The following is a 25,239-nucleotide window of genomic DNA, read 5'->3' on the forward strand; positions in this document are numbered from 1 at the left end:
TAGTACCCTTTGACCCCTTTCATCCATTTTGCCTGCCCCTTCCAAGCCCCCACCTCTGATCACCACCAATCTGTTCTCTATATCTATGAGCCAAGTTTTATTTTGGGGGTTTTTTTACAGAGGAGGGGTGGTTGTTTGCTATTTTTTTGCTTGAAATTCTACATGTGAGATCATATGCTATTTATCTTTGTTTGACTTACTTCACTTAGCATAATGCCTTCCAAGTCCATCCATGTCGTTGCAAATGGCAAGGTTTCATTCTTTATTATGGTTGAATAGTAGTCCATTGTATAAATATGTACCACATCTTCTTTGTACATTCATCCAATGTTGTGTATTTATGTTTCCATATCTTGCTTGTTGTAAATAATAATGATACTATTAACACAGAGATTCATATATGTTTTAAAATTAGTGTTTCCATTTTCTTTTTTCTTTTTCATTTGCTTTTTTTTTTTTTTTTTTTGAGCTGCGTTTCCACCAGTGCCAGGCATTACCCTTCGGCCCCACACCCACTAATGGGAGGGACAGGAGAGACACCCGCGGAAGGCCTTAGCTTCTTATAAATACCCAGAAGTGGAGTTGTTGGATCATGTGGCAGTTCTATTTTTAACTTTTTGAGGAACCTCCAAACTGATTTTTATAGTGGCTGCAAAATTTGCATTCCTACCGATAACGCACAAGGGTTCCCTTTGCGCTACATTTTTGCCATCACTTATTATTTCATGATTTTTTTTTAACAATAGCCACTCTAACAGGTGTGAGACAATGTCTCATTATGGTTTTGATTTGCATTTCCCTGATTAGTAATGCTGGGCTTTGTTTCATGCACATGTTGGCCATCTGTATGTCTTCTTTGGAAAACTGTATATTCAGAAGTAAAACTGTTGCCTTTTCATTTTGTTAATGGTTTCCTTTGTTGTACAGAAGCTTTTGTTTGATGTAGTCTCATTTGTTTCATTTTGCTTTCATTGCCCGAGCTTTTGGAGTTAGATCCAAAAAATCATCACCAAGACCAATGTCAAGGAGCTTACTGCCTGTTTTCTTCTAGAAGTTTTATGGCTTCAGGTCTTTAATCCATTGTGAGTTAATTTTTATGTAAAGTGTAAAATGTTTCCAGTTTTATTCTTTTGCATGTGGCTTCCAGTGTGATTTACTGAAAGGACTGTCCTTTGCTCACCATATATTCTTGGCTCCTTTATTGTAAACTAACTAACCAAATATACATAGTTTTAATGAGACAACAGATAATCCAGCAATAAGCCTAAGTTAATTTTTTCTATTGTTTTCCCATTCTCTATTTCATTTCTTCTCTAATCTGTTACTTCTTTCCTTCTGCTAACTTTGTAACTGATTCGTTCTTCATTTTCTAGTTTTTTAAGGTATAGAGCTATGGTGTTTTGTTTCTTAATGTTCCTTTCATGTTTCTTAATATAAGTATTTATTTCTATGAACTTCCTTCTTAGAACTATTTTTGCTGCATCCCATAAGTTTTGGTAAGAAGTGTTTCCCTTTAAATTTGTCTTAAGATGTTTTATTTCCCCTTTAATTTTCTTCTTTGATTCATTTATTATTGAAGAAGTATTTAATATCCATGCATGCATGAATTTTCCATCTTTCCTCTTGTTGATTTCTGGTTTCCTATACCATTGTGGTCCAAGGACATAATTAGTATGATTTTAATCTTGAATTTTCTAAGATTTGTGGCCCATCATATGATTGATCCTATAACATATTCCATGTACACTTGAAAAGAAAGTATACAGTTGACCCATGAATGACATAAACTGCATCAGTCCATTTGTATGTGAATTTTTTAAATAAATATGTTGAAAATTTTTTTGGAGAATTTCAGTAATGTGAAAAAACTCATGGACAAACCACATAGCCCAGAAATATTGAACAATTATCTTTTTAAGTCAGTTATGTCATAAATGCATAAAATATATGTAAATACTAGTCTATCATTACATAAGCACATGTGTGTGTGTTAGTTGCTCAGTTGTGTCTGACTTTTTGTGACCCCATGGACTGTAGCCCACCAGGCTCCTCTGTCCATGGGATTCTCTAGGCATGAATATGGAGTGGGCTGTCATTTCCTTCTCCAAGGGATCTGCCCAACCCAGGGATCAAACCCGGGTCTCCTGAATTGCAGGCAGATTCTTTACTGTCTGAGCCACCAGGGAAAACCAGCATAGGCATAGGATGATATTTAATATAAGACTAATAATGTCTTTGTTCCTGCTCATAACTTTGCTTTAAAGTATTACATAACCACACAGTATGCCACTCTCTCTCATAACTGGAGAAGCTAAGTAGGATTTTAAAAGAGTAACAATATTTCCAGTACTGTGTCATGAGTATGACTATAACATTATATGCCATAAACATTTTGTGAGTGTGGAATTCTTGGTGGACAGTTTTTTTTTTCCTTGCTGTATTTTGAATATATCATTTAATTGACTCCTGGGCTGACAAGTTTCTGTTGAGAATCCACCAATGGTTTTATGGGTATTCCTTTGTCACTTCTTTCTTTTCCCTTTCTGCTTTCAGAATTCTTTATCTGTGACATTTGACAACTTAATTAAAATGTGTCTGATATAGCCCTTTTTGGGCTTATCTACTAAGGGTACTGTAGGATTCATGGGTCTGGATGTCCATTTCTCTCCCCAGATTTGGGAAGTTTTCTGTCATTATTGCTTTAAATATACTTTCTTCTCCTTTCTCTTTCCATAATGTGGATATTGTTTCTTTTGTATCCTGTTAAGTCCCACAGACTTCCTTTGCTCTTTTTCATTCTTTTTCCCTTTCGCTCCTCTGTCTGGATAATTGCAAATGTTCTGAATTCTACACTATTGATTCTTTCTTTTGTGTGATTGAGTCTGCTTTTGAGTCTTTATTGAATTCTTTAGTTCATGATATTGTTCTGCTCTAGGATATGTTTTTTGAGGTTTATAATTTTTGTTGAACTTCACATTTCGTTCATGCATTGTTTTCCGAATTTTGTTTAGCTGTTTGTTCCTGTAGTTCACCAGACTTCTTTAAGAAGACTGTTCTAATTTGTCTGACAGTTCATAGATTTATATTTCTTTGGTGTCAGTTATTTGGGGCTTACTAATTTCCTTTGGTGGTATTGTGTGTACCTGGTTTTTCATGATTCTTAATTCTTTATGTCACTATCTGCACATTTGAGTGAACAGTTTCCTCATGCAAAATTTATAGGTTCACTTTGGCAGAAGAGTTCACCAGTCAGCTCAGTTTGGGTTTCTGGACGTCTGTTGGCAGCACCGTTGGTGTGAAGCCTCTGCCCATGCTCTGAGGTTGGGGGGGTGGGTGTGTGCTGCAGGCTGAGGATAGTCAGACTGGACTGCTGGCTTGCTTCCCTGCCCAAGCAGGACTGCAGCATGCGCTCTGTATTTCCCTGGGTTCTCTGACCATGCTTATTACACAGTTGTCTTGGGTACTATGCTCAGCAGTGGATGGTGCTATGAATTAACTTCCCTGGCACGGTAGGGCAGCAGGACACAGGCCAGGGGTGGTACAGCTTATTGTTTAGAAACCTGAGTCTGTCCAGACTGTACACTGAATTCCCTGGCCTAATGGGGCCACTTGATTTTACTCTCTGAAGACAGGAAAAGCCTGTCTATGGGCTATGTGCTCTGTTTGTAAGTGCCACTGTAAGCAGGACTTTTGGACAGGCTACACAGCTTCCCTATGCTCTGGTTAGGTACCCTGGTCAGGTGGGCTGAAGGCAATATTCAGCAATGGATGGGGCTATGAATTAGTTTCCCTCCCCTGATAAAAAAGGAGAATTGGATTCAAGTCTGGTCTTATCTCAAGCCAACCCACATCCCAATTTCCCAAGCTATACAGGACCGTGACTGGCTTTGCTCTGGGGAAAGTCAATTCGGCTGCATACTCTCTACTCAGGTGTCGTTGGGCTATGCAGCTTCTGGGTATTCTGGCCAGCCTTTTTGACTTGGCAGTACTGGGAGCTACATTCAGGAGTAAGCCAGGCTGTGACCCAGCTCTCGTGCCCGGGTGGGGGAAGGCCAGGTTACAGGGTAAGAAGGCTCTCTGAAGACCTGCATCAGGCAGAACCATTCCCTGGTCAGACTGCACCACCATCTTGGCTCCACAGATAAGCAAAGACACTGGCTGGGACTGCTACTTGGGTGCTTCAGGTAGGAACTTGGTCTGTCAAGATCCAGGTGCTTGTTGCTGTGAGCCTCCCCCTGCTTCTCCATCACCATCAGATTCCCGGAGGTCAAGCCTCACAGACGTCCTCACTGTCCCTTGTGGGATGAGTCTGGCATGGAGGCCCCTAAGAAGCAGTCCACATACGGGGGAAGCTGTACATTTGCCCCAGGCTCTCTGCTCCCCCTGGAGAAAGCGCAGGCCGTGGGTGTGGTGCTGCACCAGCCTGGAGGGGAGCCGCACAGTCGGCGTGGAAAGCTCTCTCACCCTGCTCATGCAGCCTGTGCTGGCTCTCTGGGGCGCGGGGCGCCTCAGCTTCCCACATGTCCTAGGATTGCCTCGGTGGTGGTTTGTCACATGGCTAGTTGTCAGTTGCTCTCCTTGTGAAGGAATGAAGTCAGGAATGGCCTATGTCATCATCTTGGTGATCCAGAAATCTAGATTTTTAAAGGTCAGCTCAAAACAAAATGTTAAAAGTTTGCACACCAGATGCCACATACATAAGTCTCTGTCTTGAAGAGTAGGTTGGATTGGGAAGGGGGAAAGGATGAGGGACAGTGACTCGAGGAGATAACTCACATGGGCAAAACTGCAAAGGGCTTACGTTGAGTCTCTTCAGCAGATGGGGTCCCTTCCAGCAAGCTGGGCTGAGTGCAGGGTGCTGAGAATGATGAACCACAGCATGGGCAGCTGCTACATCAGCAAACTCAGATACTTCTTTCCCTCTCTGCTGTTGTGCTGAGCCTCTCCCACATATGAAGTGTGTTAAGCTTATATCTGGAGAGAGAAGGACCAGGAGGGAACTTCTGCATTGAGCAGGATTTGTCAAAGGCACAGAATGATCCTTGCATAGTTTCAGCATACTAATAAAACAGGAGAAAAGCTAACATCCAGTTAGGCCTGGCTAAGGGCAAGGAGTCAAAGACTAACATACTTGACCTTTTATTTTCGCAAAACAAACCTTTGGCTGAAATTCTCCAGCTTTGGTCTGCTTTCTGTGGCGCTTTCTTCAGGTAAGTGGGTCAAAATCCTTATCAGTTTCTCTAAAGTCTGTCTCCAGGCTGGGGCCCAGCGGGGAATGAGCTGATATCGTAGCTTGGCCTGCCGCTCAGCAGGCTCAAGTTCTGGCCCCAACGCCACCCACCTGGCGACAGAATGACCTTCCCTTGCTGCCATGGCTCATTCAATTCCACAGGAAGGGGAAGACACTGAAACTGCAACCAGAATCTGGAAGCAGAACGTCTTCTCATTTAAGAGTTTGGAAATAGAAACCTAAGGACAGATCACAGATTTTTAACAATGAGAGATGAAAAGGATTTACTACCCTATGATTTTTATGGAATGAAAGAACAGTTGCAATTTTTTTTTCTCTCAAACTGAAGTTGGAAATAGTCATAGTGCCCCAAATGGTGTTGAGGATTTTCCCAGAGGTGAAAAAAGAAAACAATTCCCCAGAATATCTTATGGAAACAAATGGTATTTCACAACATGGCATAGCCATTGATGCATGGGAATAAGTCATTGCCTATAAGAGTATTTTAAATGCATTAAAGAAAAGGCTGAGAAGGTGGTAGTTAAGTGCTCAATATTTGAATATTTGAATTGTGACTATTACCATTAATAATTACAAGGGGAACAAGTCTCTTGGGGGTGCTGGGACATTTCAGTACTCCAGGTGCCAACGGGGAGCCTGCCTGGAACCCACTACTTTGATGAGCAGTGGGCTTTCTGCCTAAATCTGCCTTGTGTGGGTTATCAGTACCAGACCTTCCCTGGAACCTGGCACGCACGTGACCTTCAGGGAGCCAGGCAGAGCAGTGCCAGCAGCCAGGCTGAGCGTGCTTCATGTACCTCATGTTCACCAGAACGTATTCAGACGTCCTCTACCATAAGCTCTGTCATCTCCACTGAGGCTAGAGCAAAAACAATGACAAATACCTGTTTGAAAAGTTTGTGTTGGGTATGAGGTGATATTTTCTGACAGAATCCTCCTCTATGAGTGGGATGGTTTCCCCAGGAGGGCTTGGAGATTCCTTCTGGAGCAATCTGTCATGGAAAACATTCTCATTCATTTAAAACAGTGACTCTTCCGCCACATGTATCCATATATACTCCCTTTTCTGGATTTCCTCCCCATTTAGGTCACCACTTCCCTAGTAGCTCAGACAGTAAAAGAGTCTGCCTGCAGTGCAGGAGACCTGGGTTCGATCCTGGGTCGGGAAGATCCCCTGGAGAAGGGAATGGCTACCCACTCCAGTATTCTTGCCTGGAGAATCCCATGGACAGAGGAGCCTGGTGGGCTACAGTCCATATGGTTGCAAAGAGTCAGAGTGAGCGACTAACACTTGCCCACTTTTCACTTTCATTTGGAGCACTAAGTTAGAGCTCCGTGAGCTATACAGTAGATTCTTATTAGTATCTATTTTATACATAGTGTCAATAGTGTACATATGTCAATCCCAAGCTCCCAGCTCATCCCACCCTCTTCCCCCATTGGTGTCTATTCATTTGTTCTCTATGTTTGTGTCTCTGTTTTGTAAATAAGATCATCTGTACCAAATGGATAAAACAATGATAAATATATCATACAGCTTATTGATGTAATGCACATACAATGCATTTCACCCACTTAAACAGTGTTCAGTTCAGCGGTTCTTGGTATATTCACAGAGCTGTACAACCTTTAACACAATCAATTTTCATCACCCCAGGAAGAAACACCATGCTCATTAGTATTCACTCCCTATTTCTCCTGACTCTATAGTTTTGCCTCTTTTGGACATTCCATATAAATGGAATCATATAATATGTAGTGCTTTTGTCTGACTTATTTCACTTAGCATCATGTTTTCAAGGTTTATCTACATTTTAGCCTGTATCAGTACATTTTATGGCTGAAAGGTATTCCATTATATGCATTTTCCACATTTTATTTATCCACTCATCAGTTGATGGACACGCAGGCTGTTTCCACTTTTTTATTATAACTATTGCTATTCTAAATACTTCTGTGCAAAATTTCTGTGGACATGTTTTCACTTCTCGTGCTAATGTACCTAGTAGTGGAATTGTAGGTTATACAGTAAGTATGTTGAACCATTTGAGAAACTGCCAGAATGTTTTCCAAAGAGGCTGCATCATTTTATACTCTCATCAACAGTGTATAAATATAGTGAATCTTTTATAAGAAATTTGTACTCTATGACCCCCATTTTGCCTATTCCCCAACTCTGCCTCTGGCAACCACTAATCTGTTCTCTGTATCTTTGAGCTTAACCTTTTCTTATTCTACACATAAGTTAGATCCTACAGTATTTGTCTTTCCCTGTTTGACTTATCTCACTTAGCATAATGCCTTCAAAGTCTATCCATGTTGTTACAAATTGCAAGATTTCATTTTTATAGAACTGAATAATATTCTATGTGTTTGCATATACATATACACACATACACATATTAAAAATTCACCCAGTCTGTGTACTCTTAGGCTGTTTCCATGTCTTCAGTTCAGTCGCTCAGTCGTGTCCAACTCTTTGCAACCCCATAGACTGCAGCACGCCAGGCCTCCCTGTCCATCACCAACTCCTGGAGTTTACCCAAACTCATGTCCATCAAGCCAGTAATGCCATCCAACCATCTCATCCTTTCTCTTCCCCATCTCCTCCCACCCTCAATCTTTCCCAGCATCAGGGTCTTTTCCAATGAGTCAGTTCTTTGCATCACTTGGCCAAAGTACTGGAGTTTCAGCTTTAACATCAGTCCTTCCAATGAATATTCAGGACTAATTTCCTTTAGGATGGACTGGTTGGATCTTCTTGCAGTCCAAGGGACTCTCAAGAGTCTTCTCCAACACCACAGTTCAAAAGCATCAATTCTTCAGCACTCAGTTTTCTTTAGAGTCCAACTCTCACATCCATACATGACTACTGGGGAAAAAATAGCTTTGACTAGACAGACCTTTGTCAGCAAAGTAATGTCTCTGCTTTTTAATATGCTGTCTAGGTTGGTCATAACTTTTCTTCCAAGGAGTAAGCATCTTTTAATTTCACGGCTGCAGTCACCATCTGCAGTGATTTTGGAGCCCCCATAAATAAAGTCTGCCACTGTTTCCACTGTTTCCCCATCTATTTGCCATTAAGTGATGGGACCAGATGCCATGATCTTAGGTTTCTGAATGTTGAGCTTTCAGCCAACTTTCTCACTCTCCTCTTTCACTTTCATCAAGAGGCTCTTTAGCTCTTCTTCGCTTTCTGCCATAAGGGTGGTGTCATCTTCATATCTGAGGTTATTGATATTTCTCCTGGCAATCTTCCATGTCTCAGCTATTATAAATAATGCTGTGATAAACATGAGGGTGCACATGTGTTTTCAGTTATTGTTTGTTTTCTTCAGGTAAATAACCTGAAGTGGAATTGCTGGATCATACAGAACTTCTATTTTCAATTTTTTGAGGAACTCCATTGTTTTCCACAGTGGCTACAGCAACTTACTTCCATCAATGGTATACTAGCATTCCCTTTTTTCCACATTCTCACCAACGTGTATTATTTCTTGTGTTTTCCATAACAACCATCCTGACAGGTGTGAGGTGATGTCTCATTGTGGTTTTGATTTTCACTTCCCTGATATTTAGTGATGCTGAGCTTTTTTTTTTTTTTTTTTTTTTTGCTACCGATAATGTATAGGTTGCCTTTTCATTTTGTTGATGGTTTCCAAGAAGCTTTGTAGTTTGATGCAGTCCCACTTGTTTATTTTTGCTTTTGCTGCCTCTGCTTTTAGAGTCATATGTAAAATATCACCACAAAGATTAATATCAAGGAGTTTACAGCTCATATTTTCTTCTAGGGGTTTTATATTTTTAGGTCTTACATTCAAATCTTTTGTCCCATTTGAGTTAATTGCTATGCATGGTGTAAGTTAGTGGTCTGGTCTTATTCTCTTCCATGTGATTGTCCAGCTTTTTCAGTACCACTTATTAAACAGACTTTCTTTTCCCCATTATATATTTTCGGCTTCTTTGTTGTAAACTAGTCAACCACATATACATGGCTTTATTCCTGAACTTTCTTTTCCACTGAGCTGTGTATCTATTTTTATCTCACAAAATAGTGTTTTGATTACTATATGTGCTTAGTTGCTCAGTCATGTCTAACTCTTTGTGACCTTAAAGGGCTGTAGCTCCTCTGCCCATGGGATTTTTCAGGCAAGAATACTTGAATGGGTTGCCATTTTCTTCTCCAGGTGATCTTCCCAGCCTAGGGACTGAACCGAGGTCTCCTGCATTGCAGGCGGATTCTTTACCACTGAGCTGTCAGGAAAGCCCCCTTTGATCACTATAGCTTTGTAACATATTACTAGTTTGAAATCAGGTAGTATGTTGCCTTTAGCTTTGTTCTTGCTTAAGACTGCTTTGGCTATTTCAAGGAATGTTTTGTAATTTTATATAAAATTTAGGATTGCTTTTTCTATTTCTGTGAAAAGTGCCATTGGAATTTTGATAGGGATTTTCACCAGATCTGTAGATTCCTTTGGGCAGTATGGACATTGTAACAATATTCTTTCAGTCTATGAAGATCTTTCCATTTATTTGTATCTTCAGCTTTTTCCCATTGGTGTCTTACAGTTGGTGTCTTGCAGATAAGTGTACTTAACTTTCACCATCTTGGTTGAATTTATTCCTAGGTATTTTATTCTTTTTTAATGTAATTGTAACTGGGATTTTAAATTTTTTTCTGATAATGTTATTAATGAATAGAAAACAAAACAGATTTTTATATACTGATTCTGTATCCTGCAACCTTACTGCATTTGTTTATTCTCCAGTTTTGTGAGTCTTTTAAGATTTTCTGTATTTAGTATGTCATCTGCAAGTAGTTACAGTTTTACTCCTTCCTTTCCCAATTTGTATGTCTTTTATTTCCTTTTCTTTCCTGATTTCTCTGACTAAAACTTCCACTACCATGCTGAATCAAAGTGGCAAGAGATGGTATTTCTGTCTTGTTCCTGATCTTGAGGGAAAACTTTCAGCTTTTTACCACTGAGTATGATGTTAGCTGTGGGGTGGGCATATATGGCCTTTATTATGTTGAAGTACAGTCCTTCTATATCCACTTTGTGAGTTTTATCATAAATGGATGTTGAATTATATTAAATGCTTTTTCTGTACCTACTAAGATGATGATTTTTATCCCTCATTTTGTTCATATGTATATCCTGTTGACTGATAGCAGATGCTGAATCATCCTTGCATCCCTGGAATATATCACACTTGATGATGGTATATAATTCTTTCAATGTATTGAATTTGGTTTGCTAATATTTTGTTGAGGATGTTTTACATCTATGTTCTTTAGAGATACTGGCCTATAATTTTCTTGTTGTATCCTTGTCTCATTTTGGTATCTGGGTAATACTGACCTCATAAAATGAAGCGTTAGAAATGTTAGTATTAATTCTTCTTTAAGCATTTGATAGAATTCACCAGTGAAGCCATCTGATCCTGAGCTTTTGTTTGTTGAGAGGTTTTTGATGACTTATTCAATTTCCTTACTAGTATTTGTTCTGTTCAGACTGTTTCTTCATGATTGAGTCCTGGGAGATTGTATGTTTCTAGGAATTTATTCATTTCCTCTAGGTTGTCCAATTTGTTGGCCTATAATGGTTCATGGCAGTCTCTTACGATCCTTTGTGTTTCTCTGCTAATGTCTTCTCTTTCATTTCTGGCTTGAGTCCTCTCTTTTTTCCTTGGAAAGTCTAGCTATAGGTTTGTCATTTTTGCTTATCTTTTCCAAGAATCAGCTCTTACTTTTTTGTTTCTATTTGATTTATTTCCACTCTGATCTTTGTCAAGTCTTTCCTTCTGCTAACTTTGGGACTTGTTCGTGTTTTCTTTTTCTAGTTTCCTGAGCTATTAAGATTATGATTCTTCTTGTATTTTTAGATTCTTAGACATTTATTGCTAAGACTTTTTTTAAACTTTGGTAAAACATGGTAAGCTTTATGTTAAAGTGTACAGTTTAGCATGTATCCACTTCGTTGTGCCACAAATTGCCGGAGTTTAGTTCATTTTGCAAAAGTGAAACTCTATACCTGTTATGTGACATCTGTTTTTCCCTCCCCCAGCCTCTGGTCCTTCACTTTCAGGCCCTCTGAATCTGTACTTGGTATTTTTTTGTGACTTTTAGTTTATTATATAAACTAAATATATACTAAAATTTTAGTTTATTATACATAGCATAATTTCAAGATTCATACATGTTGTAGCATGTGTCAGAATTTAAGACTTACAATTAGTCCAGAGTATATATATATATACCACATTTTGTTTACTCATTCATCAGCTGATAAATACCTGGTTTAGCTACCACCTTTTGGCTACTGTAAATGATGCTGTAATGAACATAGGTGTAGAGAGGCTAGTGAATCTTAACCTTTCATGTGCATAAGAAACCACCTAAGGAGCCTTTTAAAATGCGTGTTTAAGGTCCTTCTCCTTACACCTCCAGTTTAGTATGTCTGAGGTGAAGTTTAAAAGTTTTTAAGTACTTCAGGTGATTCTACTGTAGGTAGACCTCTAGTGGTATGAAATCAGGATAACATCTTTTGGACAGTAGAGTGAAAGCTGGTTTGTACCACTTCTCTCTGCTTCCTTGCCTGGGGACAACATTAAATGCACCCAACATTTGCATTATAGAGGTCCCAGAAGAAGAAGAGAGAGAAAGGGCCTGAGAAAATATTCAAAAGTATTATGGCTGAAAACTTCCCTAATAAGGGAAAGGAAACAAGGAAAAGGAAAGTCACCCAAGTCCAGGAAGTACAGAGTCACATACAAGATAAACCCAAGTAGGAACACAGTGAGACACATATTAATCAAATTGACAAAAATTAAATAGAGAAAATATACAAGCAACATGGGAAAAGCAACAAACGACACACAAGGAAATTGCTGTAAGGTTATCTGCTGATTTTATACAGCTCAATATCCTGTACTAACCTATACAGGAAAAGAATTTGAAAAAGAATAAATATTTGTATATATAACTGAATCACTTTGCTATGCACCTGAAACTAACACAATGTAAATCAACTACACTCTAATAAAATTAAAAATATATATACTGAACCACAGTGCAAGGCTCATCCAACTTGAGAACAGTGCTGTCTGTGCCAGAGAGGAATCAGAATGGATGACTAGTATCTGTGGTTAACTGAAAGTGTTCACTGATTTGCTGATGAAAACATATGTGCTGCAATTATTAATACTGAATGATGTAGTCTGAGGGACAGATGTCCAAAGCTATAGGTTTAACCAGTAACCTATTTATTGCGAGATCTCTGTCACCCTTCACAATCAGCTTGCAGTGTGACCTTGGGCTACTTATTTGATCTGCTGAACCCCTGTCCTATTTAATAAACTGGAAATGATCTCCAAAGTTTTATGAAAAAGACTATTTCCTAATGATCACTGGCTGAAGTGCTGGCTCTCCAATGCTCCAATGTGTGGATGGGAGGTTAACTATTTCTAAGAACAAGGGCATGTTGCTATTGCTGAAGTTGAAAAGTGGAAGTGTTAGTTGCTCAGTCGTGTCTGACTCTTTGCAACTCCATGGACTGTAGCTGCTAGGCTCCTCTGTCCCTGGAATTCTACAGGCAAGATTACTGGAGTGAGTAGCCATTCCCTTCTCCAGGGGATCTTCCTGACCCAGGGATCAAACCCCAGGGTCCTGCATTGCAGGCAGATTCCTTACTGAGAACCACCATAGTTGAAGTTAGTATGATACATTGAGAGGTAATGGCCAGAAAATCTAACAAGGATTCAACGGAAAATTAAAGGCTGAAATGTTAAGGATTTAGTCCACAAGGTTTCAACACCATGGACATACATAGGTGTGGGGTGTAGCCTAACACAAAGTTGCCTGGATGAAGATACTGATTCCCCTGGAGGGAAAATTATTTATTGCACAGTAAACTTGCTTTGTTCCCAGGTGGCACAGTGGTAAAGAATCTGCCTGCCAATGCAGAAGATACAAGAAATGTGGGCTCAATCCCTGTGTCAGGAAGATCCCCTGGAGAAGGAAATGGTAGCCCACTCCAATATTCTTACCAAAAAACTCCCATGGACAGAGGATCCTGGCGGGTTACATCCATGGAGGCGCAAGAGTCAGACATGACCTAGCAACTAAACAACAAAACTGCTTTGCCCTGAATCCAAATAACTATATGTTGAAATAAGGATGTGTATTTTTATCCTGAATATCTCATTTTATGACAAACAGCTCATGTGGTCAGTGAGAGGAGGCCTAATTTCCAGAACCTTTCACATATTTCTCTGTAGACATACAGCTGTCCTGATGGCTACCCTGATGGACCTTAGGCAGCATAAAATACCAGAGTATGTTGGGATCATTAAGAAAAGATGTTTCACTTGGTTCACTGGGAGTGTTAAATCTAACTCTCTAAACTGATGAAAGTCTGTTATCTCGGCATAGAACTTCCAGTTCTACTGGAACCAAGTGGTAGCCTCTGCAGAGTATCTGAAGGCGCTGGCGAGTGTGCATGTTTAGTTTAAATGCCAACTGTGCCATTACTGGCTGGTCAAGTAAGTGTCTGAGCAAAGTATTCAGCCATTGTGGGCCATTTCCTTACTGGTGATTTCGAGAGAATACTGGCACCTACCTCATAGATAAAACGTATAAAGTGCTTTAAATACTACCTGTTCTGCAGTAACTATCCAAATGTTAGTTCATTACTCTTACTGTTGTTTTAATGAGAGTATTCTTTAATTACATAATTCTTATATAATTATAGCATTTTCTGGTTTTCTTGGCACTTCTACATATATTTTCTCATTTGAGCTTAATGAGAGACAAATATCATAAATAAGGATCATAAGAGTAAAAACATGACTTTCTCATGATCATAAAGCCAGTAAATATTGCTCCTGTGGCCAAATCATCCCTCTCACCGTAGGACGGTACCTCCTTCTCCAGCCATGCTGGATAAATGGAGGACTATTGTAATGTGGCGGTCTGTTCGTGGGGGTCCAGGCAACAGTCACAACACTGAGAGCATTCTGGCTGTTGGGATCGAGGATCACGTTACTCACCTCAAGCTGCACACCAGCAGTGGTGTGTGTCTCAAAGCCCAAATTAAAAGAATCACAGTTGGCAAAGGTTTGCATGGATGACTGTCTGTTTTCACAATGACAACATCTTTTATGATACCCTTCAATTTCAGTGCCTTCTCCCAATCGTGCTAATAAATAAAAGACATGTCATGGAAGAGCGCAGAGAAAATTAAAACCTTTGGAGAAAAGAAATTCTGTATTTTGGTACAAATTACCCTCCTGTTAAAACTGAGAAAATCCCCACAAAGATGCAAATAGTTCTGACATCTAGGCAAGTGAAGACCTAAGCAATCGCTTTTTTCCAAAATCTGGATCACATTGTTGAAAGGTGAATGAGCTGGCCCAATAGACTGCAAATGTTAAAGAAGAGAATTCTTGTTAAGCCAGATAGCATTTTCTGTAAAGAAATGCAGAATTTAAGAGAGCTACATAAACACTATCTGGAGAGACAAATGAAAGGGAAATAAAAGCCAAAGAAGGCTTGAAATATTCACTGCTATTTTATAAAACCTGTCTTAACTCATGCTGTCCCTTCAGCTCAAATCCTGTGGTTACTCACTCACATTTTAACAACAGACTACACAGTAACTAGAGAAATTCCAGTTCAAACATAGTCATCGATCTTAACCAAATCAGAAATTTTCACAAAAATTGCTTGTTGTTGTGTATCTTCAATAGTGCTTAAGAAAATAATTATTTCTAGGTTATAAGAGCAGTTTTGACACAGATGCAAAATATTAATCTGTTTTTTCTCATTTGGCCTCAGGAGCTGGGATGAAATCACATGATTTAATCATTCTGAATCCATGTGGCTCCTCGGAGATAGGGCCAGATGTAACCAGAAGGACTTATAGGGTGTAAAATTCAGAATGGATTAGGAAAGCATTTCTGTGTTCAGCCCAATACATCCTAAATCAACATCCCCTGAATGGACCAGAGCAATCTCTGGCTGACCTAGTGGGGAGGTTGTCATGGCAACTGACTGGCAAGCTCAGCCAGTGGAATGTGACTGCAAACAATGGAGTGATAAGATTGCGTACAGAGCCGAGGACTGAGGCTGCTTCTGCCCAGGTAGTGATGCATCAGTAGAAGCATAAAACTCTCACTACATTTTTGTGCCATCTCGCACTTCTGGCAGCTCATTTGAATTTATCATGTCCTTTCCCAGCTGTTGATAAAAACACTGCTGCTGACAGATAACAGAAGCTCTGGAAAATCAGCATCAGTACCTAGATGCAATGGTATACAAAGCCCTGGAGTGCTGTTAGGTTAACACCACTCAAATTTCCTAAAGGAGGTTGAAGCACACTTAAGGTAAATCCAGTGATTCTTTAGTGCCACCTTGTGTTCAGGGAAATACTGGAAATTTACCAAAAGCTTACCCTCAGATGCTTCACTAGGACAGACATGGAAAAAGTTAGGGATGCACTGTGCTGGAGTTTGGGAGTCCCTTTCACAGCAGAATATGAACATGAAGACTTCTAAGCCTCAAGTTAATGAAAAAATGAAAATAACTTTGATAGAATCTGAAATGAGGAAAGAAAAAAAGCCAAATAACCCCAGTCTTAGAAAAGATTAGAAGCAGCTACATGGTGATCTAGGGGTTGGGGGAAGAGATGACACGGACTCAATGCTGAGGAGTCTTCATGTTACTATTACCAGCTCTTGCCAAGGTATTTTTTTGTCTAGAGAAGAATAACATGCAACTATCACTAATTCCACTTTGTCCTGTTGTTCCTGGTTCATGGATAGCAATATGTTCACATGACACCTCACACCTATCTCTCACCTAAACCACATCCACCAGTCACTGCCCACCTCCCATGACCATGGCCCATTTAATTTCAGCACACATAGGAAATGATCAAACTGTGTTTCTGTGCGTTTCTTCCAGGATTTGAATTTTTTGAAACAAGTGCCAAGGATAACATTAATGTCAAGCAGACATTTGAGCGCCTCGTGGATATCATCTGTGACAAGATGTCCGAGAGCCTGGAGACGGATCCAGCCATCACTGCCGCAAAGCAGAACACGAGACTCAAGGAAAGCCCTCCTCCAGCACAGCCCAACTGCGGCTGTTAGTGTCCCCAGTACAGGCAGCTCCGGAGGGGTTGGTTGCTAAAACAGCATTTATAAATGATTGATTAGCCTTCATTCATACTGCCTAATAACTATTTGAGGGAAATCTTTGGTGTCAGTGGCTCGAACATGCATTCAATTCTGGGGAGAGTCCCTGTGTTAATATGTGGCAAATATGTGATCTTAACTTTGTAAGGACTATCCATCTATAAACATCTGGTATTTGCATGTGATTTGTTATTTGTCTTCTAGGCTCTTTTTGTTTCAGATTTCTTAGATTAAGCTACTGCTGGGACTTCTGATTATAATTTCATACAACTGACTTTTGTGCCATGGGTTCAAGTTGAGATTCACTTGTAGGTATGATAACCGAGAATTTGGTTGTGTGCGTGGTGTGGGCTGGGGGTGATCTTAGGAGACCTTATTTGCTTTACTCTCAATTGAAAAATCCAGTGGAAATATTACTCATGATTAGGGAGACTGTTGTGAGTCTAGTTAGTTTATGGTTCAAGCATCTATCTTTCAATGTTATTAATAATTGAGAAGATCACTGACTATAAAGAAACAAAAATATTGTTTAAGGCCCTTGAAAATTTCCTAAGAGATGAATATTGACCTGACTGGAACTAGATTTCAACAGTAGTCTTAGTTTGGATGTTTAAAAAAGGAATTCCTAACCCAGGACTGCTCCACCCAACATTCTAAATATTGGAGGGCACTGACAGACTGAAGTATCTGCTGAATGTGTTATATATCAAGCATCTTAATCCAGAATGATAAATGTAGGATTCCAGGGCCTGAGTTTCCCCCACAGCATATACCACCACAACTTTCTGGAACCATCATCGACCCCTGAAACAGAGGTTAAGTTGAAGCTTGTTAGAGTCTCTCTTCTCACGGGATGTAGACTTGCTTCCCAAACCACTGCCTTCTGCTCACACCTCCCCAGGTTTTTTTTCACCTGGTTAGAAGTCATTTAAGTAGTATCTCCATGGTTCTCAGATTGAAGACAAGCAACTATCATCTCTAATCTTTTTAAGTCCAAGTATTTATACTTTTAAAGTATATCCCCATTCTGTAAGCCTAAGGGACTCAGAGACCACTCTTTAGAGCTGAGGATTACAGAAATATCTTAGGATGCCATAAGCAAATTGAGAAGAGAAAGGAAATCATTTGAATACCCAGATTCTTTCTCCTAAATTTCTCAAGGATCTTATACAGTGAACAAGCAAACCAATCCCACTGGTGAGTCTAAATGAGCAAAAAAGAGATATAGCATCTGTATCACTACCCAGCATTGTTCACAGCTAGGACTTTAAGAAGGCATACAATGGCATATTTGTAAGGACAGTTCCATTAGGTGAACGTTCTTCTCTTTTGGTGATCATGTTAAACTTTGTTTTCTCTTTTTAAAAGTAGAGAAACTTCCCATAAAATGCTGAGTGCAAGATTTTTAAGCCAAGATATTGATAGGGAAAGATAAAGAGGTCTCTGGAGAATAAATGCCTGCAAGTCAGGGAAGTAGATCACATATATTACTAGTAAGTTAGAAGATGAAAATTACAGGAGAAAGCATTTGGGATCTCTTAAGCATATCCACATTTTTATTATGTCTCATCTTCTTAGCTTAAAATCTACTAATTGGCAGTAAGTTTTTCACTTTGGCACTCTGCAGGGTAGGCCTTAGTGCAGACAAGACATTAATGCTTTATTAGATTTTAATAGGGCAAACCAGCTTCAAAAATCACAGAAATTAAACTGAAGGGAAGCAAGTGAAGGTGGGGGCCATCAAAGCAGAGTTGTTTGCAACAGAAGCCTGTTTGCATGATATTGTAATATTTCTATAACCTAGACTAGAAAATGGTCATGTTAAATAATACAGCTATTAAGCTGACTTTTCCAGTTTAACATGAAGCAATAGAACCAGGAACACCTTCCCATCCCCTCTTAGCCCTGACCTCACATACATACATACAGATGTCAAGGACCTAAATATACTAAATAGGATGTCTCAGATGGCTTCTTCAGAAGGCCCTTGATATGTGTGATATTGTAAAATGGAAAGCAAAATCAGAGGGTAGAAAATTGGAAAGAAAGTTGAGTTTTACCCTCTTGTAAACACTTTTCCCAAAAAGCTAATTTCTATTGGAATTAATTGGCCCTAGAACCAGAAGACCTAACCCAAGTACCCACATATACAATGTCAAACCTGCCAAAGTTGTGCTACTTTATGCCAGTCAGTGGAGCTTAACCCAACAACTGGGCTAAGTGTCAGTGCCGAGGAACATTCAGTAATTTCTATTTTCCAGACCTCAGTGGAAGCAGAGCCTTCCTAATTGATTTGAGAGTCAGTCTGAAGCGCTCACCCTGGTGTGAATTTCACTAAGCCAGAAGCTTCCAGAAAGGATTGTCACAGAGCTCAATGAATTGAGCACCAATGCTCCTACTATATAAACCACATGGAAAGAGAGAAAAATCCTCTATTCCTAATCTCATAAAGAGATCCTGGCTTTAAAATCAAATTTGACAAAAAAAAAAGAACCAGTCCAGGATTAACTTGGTAAACTTCTATTGGCATCAAGCTATATTACTTATAACACTATAGTTCCAAGGTTTTTCAGCCTTCTGGCCATCATGCACATGAATGTATATAAACACACACATGCATACAATACCTCCCATATTCTCTCCATCCGCCAACAGCCTGAATAACCACAGATCATTTTTTACAAATTGCCTAACTAAATCTGTATTCCAAAGCACAAAGACATCTTACAAAATGTTAGTGTGTAAATTGTAGACAACCATCTTTTAGCCTCGATGCAGTTCAATTAGTGTTTCAAGTACGAAGTATTTGTCTTCCTCTGCCACTCATCTCATCACCCCATCTCTCTGATTACTTTTATAAGCAAACCTTGATTGTTTTGAGCAGATATTTCCAAGAGCTTTGGTTTGGGGACTTCCTTTCTGTTCTAAATGGAAATGAAAAATTGGACTGTAAATTATTTCCTCTACATGGTCATTCATGGAGTGGATCTGAATTTCAGCTTTTGGGGATGTGAGTAGACATAGAAGGTACATGGAACTTGAGTCCTAAGACGACAGTTTACGAGTTAGCATGTGTGTCCGGGCTCCTAAGAAGAACTGCTTTAAGTCAGTGAATTCATTCATTGTCACTGCCCTCCCTGAACAGCTTCCACTGCCTTGAACTTCTAACCTCTTCCTTAGGTTCACTTAAAATCATTACCCCCTGCTGCCTAATAAATAAGGGCTAAGATTTTTATTTGGAAAGGGACCCATGATGATGCCTTTGGCTACAGAGAAAGCTGCAGCAGTGTTACATTAAATGCAAACTATAAATTCTATTAAAGTACAACCCCAATTATACAAGACATCTATATTTGCCACAAACAAATATCTATTTCAGCTCCTTAACTCTTATCCAGATTAATTATAGGTCTTTAGTTCAGCACAGTGGTTATCTTTGAGGAACCAACTTAAACTTCCAATTTTAACTATGTTTATGCTGACAATACTTTCAGGGATGAAATGTTTTTTGTTTTTTAAGTAAAACACAGTCTGCTGTTAACTGAACTTCCATGAAACATTAATTTCAGAGCACGGTAGTTGGTAATCGGGGCTCACTGTGATGTGTTTTATCTGATGTGTATCTTCATGCTTGGCAAGGATGCGCTGTGCCATTCTTCAGTCAACCATTTGGCATTGGTGGGACTATATTGAAAATGTAGCCAGACTCTCCCAAGCTAGACCAAGGCCGAGCAGCTGCATATGGAAAACTAATCTGAGTCTTAAAGTCATAACTAAAACCCTTCCAAGCCAAAAAGTGTTTAATCATTTTCATATGCTATTGGAATGCTCCATCAGGAAGTTTTGGTGGGGTATACTTGGGAGGTGGTCTGTCTTTCTGCCTGAAGAAACCTGCCTTTATAAATGACAGTGTGCATGACTGGAAGCTAGAGTTCTTTGATCCTTTAAGTGTGCACTTACTCAGCGTGCTGTGTCAGCGTGCCGCGTGAGCAACCAGACCCATGTGGCCTTTCTGATCACCCCTTGGAAGTGCAGCCTCTCCAGCTCTGCTTGGCTTTGCCCGTTTGAGTAAACTACCTGTGCTTTAGGGGTCTGCCAGTAAAGTGGTGAAATCTTTCTGATGGGCTGAACCATTAGGGTCAGCTTTTTAGAGTCCTTTATATTTTAGGTACTTTTTGATCAAAGCCAATCAAAGATCTAAACCTGTTTTATATTCTGAAACAAACTGGGGAAATGTGGATAAAAAATGAAGCTTATAACCAGGAAAAAAGTCTTGATTATCTCTACAGTGCACCTATAGGGTTCCAGATTTTCCAAAAACACAGTATCCCCTAGGGGGGCAAAAAACACATCTGGAGAATTTATTTAAAATATATCCACCTATTGTTACTTCATAAATAAATATTTTTGGTTTCTTAAAAACCTTTACAGGAATTCTTGACATGCTAATCAAATATTTCCCTTAAATGAATTAAGCTATTTACATTTGGGCCACAAGAGTGTTGCCCCTCCCAGAACATACATACTCAAATACACTTTTCTATAAAGGAGAAGTTCCACCTATGGTGCTTTCCCAGTGCCAGGGAAAAGGAAGCTTTACTATGCTCCAGCTAGAACTGGCGTTTTCTTTAAAGTTCTACAAAATAGATTCTTCACACTGACTAGATTTGTATGTCTGTGCACAGAACTAATTTCCATTAAAAGGAGAGAATAGAGAGGATATAGTTTGCAAATGTTCTAGGGAAAAGAAATTATTGCAAAGTCTCTGTCAGAGTTTGAGTATTAAAATCAGACCATCAAGACAGTGGACAAATTGAGCTTTCTATTTACAGTTCTCTTTTCTAGTTCCTGATTTTTTTATCATTTTAATTTTTTCAAGCACTAACCCCACAGAATGACAGGACCAAGAACAGGAAATGAAACTTAAGTTTCATCATTTACCTCCCATTGATACATTTACTGTAACTGTAACCAGTCATTACTTGCTGAAATGAGGTTGGGGCACGGGAGGGGGTTACCTGTGTGTTTTGTTCACCTGTGTTCATACTTTCCTTCATTGTGGACAACTGAGAGTTGGCTGTGGCTTTCTTTCTTAATGGAAATATTTCCATGTTTATGTTGTTTGGCACTAAAGGTTGCTTAGGTTCATGAATGCTGTTCTTAAAGACGCAGATGGTACGTGAGCCGCAGACACCTGGCCTTTCAGGGACATGAGCGAGCTTTCATCTCTAGTGGTTCCATACTCCTCATAAAAGTGAAGTCTGGGGGTTGTTTGCTGTCTTGGTATGATGGTTTTCCATGCATCTTCTCACCATCCCTAGGATATGTGCTGAATGAAAACTTCCTGTTAATTCCTGTTAATATATTGTTAATGTCAGACGTGATGTGATACCGTTGACCTGTCCAAATGTACAACTATTTAATGGTGTTTGTGGAACTGAAATGTCTTAAATGTTGCATGAAATATGTTGTAAAAAATAGATTTGTTTTCTATTTTTCAACACCTCAGAATTGAGGGTTCATGGGCCAATAAGTGCAATATTTAATGACTTACTCAGTGTATATAAACTAGTATGAAAGAGTGAATTATAATGAATGTGTGAGATGCTTTGATGGCTGTTTGACTTGCTCAAATTATTTCTTGTAGCTGTATTTGTCTAGTGGTGCAATTTATACAGTAAATACCTTATTGGTGTCATGTGAAACTCTTCTATGCCTACTTCAAAGTATGTTTTATTCCTAATTAAGACCAAACATTTAGTATCTGCAGATTTATGTCAATTTTGCCTTTTAGAATTGTGGGTTTTATTTTCAAGACAGAATGGCTGTTAATTTATTTTAAATAAGTGTTCCCTTCTTTAGTTACAAATTCTCCTGAAGCTTTTTTTCTCCTGAAGCCTTTTATAAGAGGTTAATTTAGAAACCTAAGAAAAAATATGCACATAAGTCATTTTTATTTTTCTCTGAAATGTTGATCCCATGTTCTGTCTACTAAGAATTTTCACTCATATTTGTGTGTATATTTTATTGTTAACCCTGTATTTTGTTTGCAAACTTCACACTGTCAGTCCTTGGAACTCTAAGATATTGATTTCTTTTTATGTTGTTGTTATATTCACTTTCAATTCTCAATTGTCCACACTGATAATATAAGAGAAACAAGTCAAAACCCTTAAATCATTTTGGTATATCATCATAAATTCATATATTCATCCTCAAACCCCCTTGATTAGTCTCATAATTTGTGGTCTACAACTTCACTGAGATGGAAAATCAAGAAGTTAGGCCTGGTTGCGGATTACCAAAAACTGTGTTTATAAATATGAAGTTTCAAGTAGGACAACTATCTTAAACTCCTATTTGCCATTTCAATTTTTTAAGGCAAAGCACTCATTTTTAATATTGTGGTTTGCTTTTTCATTTAGTTAGAGTAAATCATAATACCCTTGGGAAGAACAGTGATGTTTTTCACCAAAAATCATGAAGGGCAGTTGGTTTTAGATGACCATGACCCTCAGTACATCATAGAAAGCCTTCTCTCTCTGACAGTTGCCTGAAATTGACATGTGAAGATGTGCCAATCACAAAAAATGGCTTTGGGCCACCACCAGTGATGTGGCCCTGTTTTACATGTGATAGATAAAATTTTGTACTCATCTTTCACACCCACTGACAAAATAGAGGTGAGTGGAACAGGGAGATTAGAGATGACTTTGTGCCAAATTAAAAAAAAGAAAATGTAAGCAGGTAACCAACATGAGAATGATAATTTAAGGGTGTATTTAAATGTTTAGTTATCAACAGTTACCAAATAGCACGTGCTCAGTGCTGGGGGACTCAAACATGGAAGAGGTATGGCTCTGGCCCCTAATAAGTTTACTGACTGAAGCACAAGGAACAAAATGCCAGAACATAATCTAAATGCTACATTATGTCAGGATATAGGAACACAGAGAATGGGAGACCTATAAAAAACAGAAGGAATCAAGAATGACTCCACTGAAGAGGTGAGACATGACAAGAGAAAGAATTAGAGGAGACTGTGCCAGGCAAATGAATGGGGACGGTTACAGTTTGCTCCCTTATCGGACGGGTGAAGAGCTGGCAGCTAGAGATCTTTGTTTTTCTCCAGAGAACCAGACTGGCCCTCAGAAACCCCACCAATTGCCCCAGTTTGGCTGTGTTTTTGTGCCCCTGAGGAAGATGAACTGTAGCCATCATCATATTCCTCAGTGCTGCTGAGCAGCCCCAGACTCGTTCCAAAACACAGACTGATTTGAAGCTCATTAGAACCACTGATTTAGACATTTTGCCCATGCACCAAACCACAAGACACTGTCGAGGCCAACGTCAACCAGGCAGATGTGTGCCCAGAGATTTTTCTGTGGTTCCATGTTTCCCGTAAAGAGCGTTAGGGAAGTACATAGATGAAGACCTTCCTTTGTAACCAGGCACTTTCGGCTCCTCCTCAGTGACTGCACTGTGGAGCTCTTCTTGAGAAAAAACTGAGTAACAGCTTAATGCTTTCATATAGTGATCGTGATTTTATCTGAAAACTACCGCTGCACAGCAGTTATTGTGACTCTTCATGTGTCCACAGGAGCTTTTGTCTGGGTTTAAAGCTATAAAGTGTATTCACATTGTGAAGTTTTAATTCTCTTTATTGAAATTAATTGTGTAAGAACTGTATGTGCTCTATTAGGTATTAAGTTTGTATGTGAATTCTGTATAGAAAGTGGTTTTTGTTCTTTGGGTTAATCTTGTTTTATTTTTTGGAGATTACAATAAATATCTAAGAGACTATATTCCTGAACTTCTCAGTCTTGGTCTGAGAACTTTTTTCATCTCCCTTCAGTTTGTATTATTTTTGGTCCTAGGATGCTTATTTCTAATTTGGTCCCCTTCTCTTCTGCAGTCCTAAGTACAGTACTGAGCTTGAACTAGAGACAAAGTGAATGTATCTTTATCAGGTTGTGAGTTCGATCCCTGGTCGGGAAACTAAGATCCCACTTGCCGAGGGACAATTAAGCCCACACGCTCTGGAGCCCACGCTCTACAGCTAGAGAAGCCCGTGCACCACAGATAGAGCCCAACAAAGACCAGCACAGCTTACAGTGGCTCAGTGGTGGTGACGGGTACAGGACACACAATTTAGAAGGTAGGTAATGGTGACCAGTAAGGTTTGAAGAGTGAGACCTAGAACCTGACTGACGCTGACCTTCCTGGCTCAGCTGAGTAAGTACATATTAGTTGACTAAGTACATATTCATCAGCTGATTAAGGACATATTAGTTCCATTAACTAAAAGACAAAGTATAGGTTCTGGTTCAAGATGGTGGCATAGCAGATCCTGAACTTACTTCATCCCATGAACATATTGAATCTGTAGCTACATATAGAAAAACTTCCTCTGGAAAAAGCATAAAAACTACCTGAGCAACCCTTACACATTGAGCAAATTAAAAAACAAAAAAGCAAAGCAGGTAAGAGAAGCTGAGACACAATCTCACCATAAACTCCATCATGGATGTGATGTCCACAATCAGGAGGGAACTTAAAACCCAGGGCTTCTCCCTGTGGAGCACATCAGGCACCCCAACTCATGAACCATGCATCTGAGATAAATCCCCAAACACCTAGCTTTTAAAGTCAATGGGGATCACATCCATGAGACCCAAAGTGCATAGCAATCGAGAAACAACCCATAAAGACTTTCTGGGCTCTGACCCACTTGCCTCAGAGACCAGCGTGGAGGCAATCAACTGAGAGGAACCCACGCTTTAAGACAA

At 39.4% G+C, this 25,239-nt stretch overlaps 1 protein-coding gene and 1 long non-coding RNA gene across 5 annotated transcripts in view; one reads left to right on the forward strand and one right to left on the reverse strand.

Moving 5' to 3' along the window:
- RAB3C (RAB3C, member RAS oncogene family) overlaps positions 1–25,239 on the forward strand; it is a 389,298-nt gene that overhangs the window by 328,761 nt on the left and 35,298 nt on the right. For 3 of the 4 annotated variants that reach the window (XM_070476714.1, XM_070476713.1, XM_070476712.1), the window contains exon 5: positions 16,218–24,263. The exons of the other annotated variant lie outside the window; for it this stretch is intronic. In XM_070476714.1, coding sequence (XP_070332815.1) covers positions 16,218–16,405 — 188 coding nt within the window. In that variant the 3' untranslated portion in view covers positions 16,406–24,263. Of the gene's footprint in view, positions 1–16,217; positions 24,264–25,239 lie in introns of those variants that run through there. 4 annotated transcript variants of the gene reach the window in all.
- On the reverse strand, positions 553–6,611 carry LOC139038268 (uncharacterized). The gene is made up of 2 exons (XR_011491239.1): positions 5,342–6,611; positions 553–4,974 (listed from the first exon to the last, which is right to left on the reverse strand). It is a non-coding gene; the product is annotated as an uncharacterized lncRNA (long non-coding RNA).

This window comes from Odocoileus virginianus, chromosome 14, assembly GCF_023699985.2.
Source record: "Odocoileus virginianus isolate 20LAN1187 ecotype Illinois chromosome 14, Ovbor_1.2, whole genome shotgun sequence".
In the NCBI taxonomy this organism is placed as follows: domain Eukaryota; kingdom Metazoa; phylum Chordata; class Mammalia; order Artiodactyla; family Cervidae; genus Odocoileus; species Odocoileus virginianus.